An 8426-nucleotide genomic window follows, 5' to 3' on the forward strand; every position below is an offset into this window, starting at 1 on the left:
ACTTGAGATTTATTTAGGCACACAAAGAATTCTCATCTTTATATTTACATGATCAATTTGCGTTGGTAAAAACGAATTCGTTTAATTGTCAGATATGCTTAATATTTCAGAGTCTTGTTTTGAGGTAAATAAAATATTAAACAACACGGATAAAAATATTTTCAGTCGACGAAACATTACACGTAAAAAAAGTCATTACTTGAAAATGTCACACGAAAATGTAAAATAATTGATATTTATTTCTGTGGTGCAAAATAACTACAATTCTTTCAACGAGATTATATATATATTTGTAAATATATATACCGTTGTTGAACAGCCGACAAAATTTTGAGTTTACGACTAATAATGTTCAACTCCGTAGCCTTGTAATTTTGAACCAATCCAGAAGACAAGGAAACTCCTAGATCAGTACCCCCAGGGGTATGATTTATTATGGCAACATGTGTTAAAATCACTTGGAGGACTTTGTGATCCGATAGGTCTAACGTGCATTAGTCACCATTTACTACACGAGGAAACTTCGGCTGGCGGGATCGAACCCAGGAACTCTTGGGCATATGAACTCTTCTAAGTCTATTTTAATTCAAATTCATGCTTCTTTCCATGATTTGAAAAGAGTTAGTTTATATATGTTGTTATTGCAACAATGGTACCATTGTTGCAATGGCATACAGATTAAATAGCAACGTCATAAGTCGTCATTACATCATAAGCAACATCAACAAAGAAATCATTTATGTAGCAATGTGGTTTTCAGGTCCTGGATGAAGGGGGTTACGGTGGCAATTGCCTCCCCCCCCCCCATATGATCGTGCATAACACTCGTTGGAGTCGGAAGGTATGAAACAGCGGTAGCAGAATAAACAAAAAAAGGGTTAATAGGGGATGGTCCCCTCTTACAGATATACAAGCCTTACAGCATGATTTCATACTTGAAGTAAGGCTGTTTATCATTTATTGTGGCAATTGTCCGAAATTGTCTTGTGGCAATTTCATACCTTCCGACTTCAAAGAGTGTTACGCACGATCGTGCGTGTGTATTACATTTGTTGAATGGTTATTTGTTTTGTCAATGTATGTTACATATACAATTTCGTTAAAATCGGTCTAGTAGTTCTAGAGATAATCGACCAATTCTGCAAATTCTCTTAATTTCTGACACCAATGTAGTTCGAACCAAAGCACTAATTTTTCTCAGCTAAAACAGTATTTTTAAAATATGTCTCTGAACTTTGCCTGGAAAAATGGCAGATATTGCTGGAATCTCAAATAATCTTATGATTAAAAAATCATTCTAATTTTTTGTTTTAGTTATTTAATTTACGTTTACTTGATAAAAGTAAACAATGAATTCTTAAATTGCGCGATAAGTAAAACTAGTTCACGATTCACACTAACACATGTGGCAAATATTGCAAATATTGCTGTAATGGCAAATATTGCTGTAATCTGAGATAATCTTATGATTAAAAAAATCATTCTAATTTTTTGTTTTAGTTCTGTAATTTACGTTTACTTGATAAGAGTAAATAATGAATTCTCAAATTGCGCGATAAGTAAAACTAGTTCACGATTCACACTAACACATGTGGCAAATATTGCAAATATTGCTGTAATGGCAAATATTGCTGTAATCTGAGATAATCTTATGATTAAAAAAATCATTCTAATTTTTTGTTTTAGTTCTGTAATTTACGTTTACTTGATAAGAGTAAATAATGAATTCTCAAATTGCGCGATAAGTAAAACTAGTTCACGATTCACACTAACACATGTGTAACTTTTATGCTTAACTTATATATAAAGCAAATATCATACAGCTACAACTTAGACCTTGATGTTGCAATTTAATACAAGCTTAAAGCAGGATATAGTGCGACGTGACAGAAATATCAATAGAACAATTCTCAGTTCCGCTATGAAATAAGACCCTAAACGCGTTTTGATGTAAATTTCAAGATTTATTTTGATGGATTTCAGATCGTGTTTTTTACGGCAAAATATTCACGTTTTTAATTTGTTGTTGATGATTAAAATCAGATAAAAAGGTCTGAATACGATATTACAAAGAATGAAGTATGCAAAATATTTCCAAAAGTGAATAAAAATGCAAATGTATTAAAACATTTATATACAGTTAAAAATACCAACAGCACGCATATAATTCGATTGTGGATATATAGATGAATTTGCAATTTGGTTCGACGTGGTATGAAACCCAAACCAACTGATAATAAACTAATCTTTAGGACAACTAATCAAATGAAGTGTTAAAAATAATACAAGCTATTAGAATAGTCTTTGCACTTCTAAAAATGGCCACTTAAATCTTCTGTTAGAACGCATGCAATTGTTAAAAACAATTATTGTGTTCTTATAACTTTTTTACAATCTTTTTTCGACGAAAGAAGCGAAACGTGATTATTGATGCTGCTAAATTGGCACTTAATGTGTGTATATATATATATATATATATATATATATATATATATATATATATATATATATATATATATATATGTGTGTGTAACATATCAAGCTTCAATTAATCTTTTAGTCTATATGTTAGTTCTTACTATCGAAATTTTTTTTTCTTGAGAAATTTTTATTTTTAGTGAATTGATTGTTTTGATAGGCATAAAAATGTTTCAAGAAATTATTTTCATATTTATTGTTTTATGTGTTACAGTTTCTATGATTTATTGATTAGTAGAATTTATATTTTTGTTTTACTATAGTGTGTAGGGTTAAGATGAAAATGCCATTAAAAATTTTTTTCTCTTCTTAATGCAACTACAATAATTATTGAAATTAAATTTTAATATATGAATGCAATTACGGTATGGCAGAAGTTAAAACTAATACAAATAGTTTGGAAAATGAATAAATACTTATTTTATAAAATTTGAATAGAAGAACAAGCAGACATTAATGCTTGAGTCCAACGTTAGTAATTAGTTCATAGCTCAGTTATTTCCATAAACAAATCATTTCTTTATTTCTGAGCTTTAATTCCAGCATAAAGATAGGAAAATGACCAAAGACAAATTGAAAAGTAATAGTAACCAAATACACTTAAAAATACGTACGTTTAAAATAGAAATGAAAATATTAGAATTTCCTAACATACAATTGTGACAAATTAAATTACCAATTAAGATCTCTACACAAAAATTACTTTAAAAAATATCCGAACTAAAATTTTTGAAAAAAAAAATTTTATGTCTAAAAAGAAATAAAGATATAAAGTAAACAAACAAAAGGTATCTGAAGTGCAAGTTTGGCAAATTAGCCAAACTTGCACTTCAGATTAAAGATAAGGAAAATAGCTAGATCAGTCAAAAATTAAAAACTGATTTACCTTAATACCATATTAAATTTGAAAGCTTATTTTGAATTCAATTAGTGATAAATTGTGTTAAACGTGTTGTAGTGTAAAGTCTGAGATGACTGATCACCTCTTGTGATTATAAAAGCAATTTGTATTTACACATTTCCTGAAATCTGGCTTAATAATTGCAATAAAAATACCAAGAAAGAAAATAAAAGTATAAAAATTATAGAAAGTAGAAAGAAAGGAAAAATAAAAGAGAGAAATGAAAAGTAAAAACGTTATAGAAGGCAAATTTTGGACATAAGAATAAAAAAAATATCCGTATATGTTGCTATTAAAGTGATAAGTATGAAATGTAAATAATAAATAAAGTGAAATAAAGATAAAAGATAATATTGAAATCTTGGACTTCACAATCTGTATCATTTTTTCAAACAAGGTAAGCCTAATTTCGGATTGAAATTTTTCCTTTTAAACTGTTTTTTGTATTTTATGTTTTACTTACAACATTTTTAAAAGATGTTTATAAATTTTTATCATTCAGATTGAAAAGTTAACTTAAATTGTGTTATTATGAAGAATACTTCTCATGGTGAAAAAACTGTGTTGTGATGTTCAAATAAAAGACTTTTGGAACTGAAAAAACTGTTGAAAATGAAAATCTTAAATTTGCTGATAATGCTACTACAGATTTTTAATTGTGCTAAAATTTTTACCATGAGTACAAATGTAAATTCATTATGCTTTATATATTGTAAAAATTACAAATTTTATTCTTTTCATTTTAATTGTACTTCTACCATAGGAAATATTTTGCAAATGGATAATTTTCAAAATTTTTGGATTGTAATTAAACATTTTTGGCGAGGGGGGATGTAACATAAAAAGCTTCAATTAATCTTTTTATGTTAGTTCTTTTCTGAATATCCTTTTCTTTTCTTTTATTAATCTAATCGAAATGCTTTCGCACACTTTTAAATTCGCATCCTGTCCTTAAATCTTGAATTAACTTCTGGCTCAACTATGCATTAATTAAAAGCAAGACATTTTTCCTTTTAATCTTCGTGGAAATCACTCGACCTATTTCATAAACCAATAGTTATTTCTAAGATTTCCCTCTTTTCCCAAAATAGAGACATTTACGGATTTTACTTTGCAACATTTAACCTGCTCTGTCTAATATTGTAATAAATTTTGTACCCTCCTTCCCTGCCTAAGACCTGCTTTAATCCTTCCACTCGGCAACGACGTTATACTATATATGTAGATATATGTGTGTGTGTGCTTGTAATAACAGGGCTACGTTCCTGTTATCATTGGCTATGTTTAGCTCAAATAATTCAGTCGTGAACTAATTATTACTTCGTCAGTTTTATTTACGGGTAGGCTGGTGGCTATAACATTTCACATCCACTCTCCACAAGGGAGGGGGGTGGACAAAACTCCGGATGGTTCCGGCACATCTTACATGGAACACATCATACAGCAAGAGTCACGCAGAAACAATCGCTCCTGCATTAAGTACTAACAGAAAATGAGGTGAAAAGGCTCAATCGTAGCATACCTTGTAACCCTGCGCATTAAGGAAAATCATTTAATGCTTCCTAATATGGAAGTGAAAGATTCTAAAAATAACTCCTTTGAAATATAAATCTAATTATTATTCATTGGTATGTTTTCAGCCTTGAAGTACCAAAATAGAATATATCTACACCTATTCTTTACCAAAGACATTTTACGAAAAGAGTTTTAATGTTTTGATTAATACAAAAGTATTTATAATTTTTGTATTACATATATATATATATATATATATATATATATATATATATATATATATATATATATATATATATATATATATATATATATATATATATATATATATATATATATAATTCTCTTACGTGGCTCCCAAACTTAGGCTGTATTTCTTTTCCGCCGGTGGCAACGTTTGCTTTGTTTACGCTTTGAAAACGCCAAAGCATTCTACCTTTTAATGATGTGTTTCTGATTAAGGATGGATTTAAGAAGAGTTGTGAAGTATTATTGAGAGAGAGTGAAACTCCCGAGGAAGCCAGCTATCGCCGGGCCAATGGCGTAGAGACGGACAGGTTGCGGCGTGCAGCACGTGATCGTGGTATCGGGTTACTAAAGGAGCATGATTGCGGGTCGATGACTGAAACTTGCCAATATTGTTCTGCACGGTATTGGAAGAAGGAGGAAAACTCAAGCAAACGTTATATGAAATGTTGCCATGGTGGTAAAGTACAGTTGCCAGATCTTGGCAACTGTTCTACTCCAAGATCTTCTGACCGGCAATTCATCGGACTCAAAAAAAATTATCGATCTCACATAAGGGAATACAATGCTGCTCTTGCTTTTGCTTCTATGAGAGCCCAAATAAAGGCCCCTCCAGGAACTGGGCCATACTGTTTTCGAATCCATGGCCAGATCTACCATATGGTGTCGCCACTTTATGCTGGCAGGAAAAAGAATTCTGGATACGGATAGCTATATATATATATGACTCTAGCGAGGCTACAGAGCAAATAATGGGAAGAAACGAAGGGTGTTAAGAAATCGTTATGAAAAAGTTGGATGATATGTTGCGTCAAGTAAATCCCTTTGCAGATTCTTTCACCAAGATGCATCAAATTGTTCAAAGTAATCTAACAGTTCCCGCAAAGATGGTTTTTATGGAGGATGGCAACCTGGATCTACGGAGATATTACAAACCTACCACCACAACTGAGGTTGCTGCTATTTTTGTTGGATATGATGGGGAACCCTCTGCAAACCGGGACATAATTATCTATCCAACTGCAAGTAGCTGCAAAAATATATCCCCTATTAACCAGTGTGCTGATCCCATGGTGTACCCTTTGCTATCTCCGAGTGGGGAATTCGGATGGAACAGCAGTTTAGAGTATGTGGAAGAGAGGCAGACATCTAGAAGAACACGAGTGACTCAGCTTCAGTTCTACGCATATAGCCTTGCTGTGCGGGATGGATTCAGCGTGTTGCATGCAGGTGGAAAATTGTTTCATCAATACATTGTAGATGTTTACGTTAAAACAGAAGGCTCTCGCCTTAATTATCTAAGGCAGAACCAAAAAAATTTGAGCGTTGAATTGTATCAAGGCCTGCTGGATGCATTACAAGCTCAGGCCAGAAATGAGCAAAAGCAAATTGGAAAATTGATTATTCTCCCTTCTTCATTTTAAGATAGCCCTCAGCAAATGCAGCAAAACTACCAAGATGCCATGTCAATTGTGAGAAAGTTTGGTAGACCTGACCTATTTCTCACATTTACATGCAACCCCAAGTGGTCAGAAATAAGTGATGCTGTAGGGAAAAGGTCAGAATATAGACCAGATGTTGTTGTCCGTGTGTTTAGAATGAAGTTATCTGAACTTTTAGATGACATTTTAACCTGTATATCAGCGTAGACAAAAAGAGTCTGTCAAAGTGGGAAAATATGAAATAGACAACAGATGGGTTGTCCCATACAATCCCTGGCTTTCTAAGAAATTCAATGCGCACATTAATGTAGAAGTATGTGCTTCTGTCAAAAGCGTTAAGTACCTCTACAAATCTGTCTACAAAGGTCATGACGCTGCTTCTATCAGGCTCACAACTGAAAGCGGAAGACTTGACCATGATGAAATAACAACATTTTTAGATGGTAGATATGTAAGTGCCCCCGAAGCAATTTCGCGCTTGAAGTGAATTTAATATGTCTGACAAATCTCAAACAGTCTGGCAGTTCACTTACCAGTCCAGCAGCAAATAGTGTTCTGAACAAGCTGCTTATCAAGTGTACAACCTTGACAGCTTTTTTTTGAATTAAATAAAACGGATAATGCAACTCACACTTACTCTGACATTCCCCATCACTACGTTTTTGACAAAAGGGGAACAAAATGGAAGAGGCGCCAGCGAGGATCACAGCAGGTGATTGGAAGAATATATATATATATATATATATATATATATATATATATATATATATATATATATATATATATATATATATATATATTATTTATATATATATATATTATTTATATATATATATATTATTTATATATATATATATTATTTATATATATATATATTTATATATATATATATATTATTTATATATATATATATATATATATTATATATATATATATATATATATATATATATATATATATATATATATATATATATATATATATATATATATATATATATATATATATATATATATATATATATATATATATATGTATATATATATATATATTTATATATATATATATATTTATATATTTATATATATATTTATATATATATTTATATATTTATTTATATATATATATATATATATATATATATATATATATATATATATATATATATTTATATATTTATATATATATTTATATATATATTTATATATATATATATATATATATATATATATATATATATATATATATTTATATATTTATATATTTATTTATATATATATATATATATATATATATATATATATATATATATATATATATATATATATATATATATATATATATATATATATATAAGTTCATAACGAAGTTCATAACGAAGAATAAGTTCATAATATATATATATAGATAAGTTCATAACGAAGAATAAAGCAAAGAAAAATAATAGACATATGAAAAAGGGGGGGAAATAATAAGAAAAATAACAAACAGTTTATAAAAATAAAAAAAAAATTAAAAAAAAAAAAATTTAAAAAAAAAAAATCATGAAATGTTAATTAAAAAACCGGAAAAAAAAGGATATAATCTTTTCTTCAGCCCACACGATTATATCCGCAAAACAGAGTGCTTTCTGATATTGTATCAATAAAGCCAAAGCTAAATAAATTAATACAATAGTGTGAGGAGCACTCAAAAATTTTTTTTAAAAAATAACAACAAATGAAATAGATCACAAAAAGTACAAATAAGTAAAAATAACATGTAAAAACAGATAATAAAATAAAATAAAAAACATTAAAAAGGGGGGACTATAAAGCGAGCAGCAAAATCAGTTCAACTTACAT

General features: G+C 29.4%; 1 protein-coding gene across 1 annotated transcript; it reads left to right on the forward strand.

Annotated features, from left to right (window-relative positions):
• The first annotated feature begins 5925 nt into the window (after window positions 1-5925).
• Window positions 5926-6564, forward strand: LOC147803345 (uncharacterized). The gene has a single exon (XM_087150512.1). It carries the CDS (start codon window positions 5926-5928, stop codon window positions 6562-6564), a length of 639 nt encoding a protein of 212 aa, XP_087006638.1.
• Window positions 6565-8426: the final 1862 nt, after the last annotated feature.

This window comes from Parasteatoda tepidariorum, chromosome 9 (genome assembly GCF_982258835.1).
Source record: "Parasteatoda tepidariorum strain Cologne lab strain chromosome 9, Ptep-v5.0, whole genome shotgun sequence".
Taxonomy (NCBI): domain Eukaryota; kingdom Metazoa; phylum Arthropoda; class Arachnida; order Araneae; family Theridiidae; genus Parasteatoda; species Parasteatoda tepidariorum.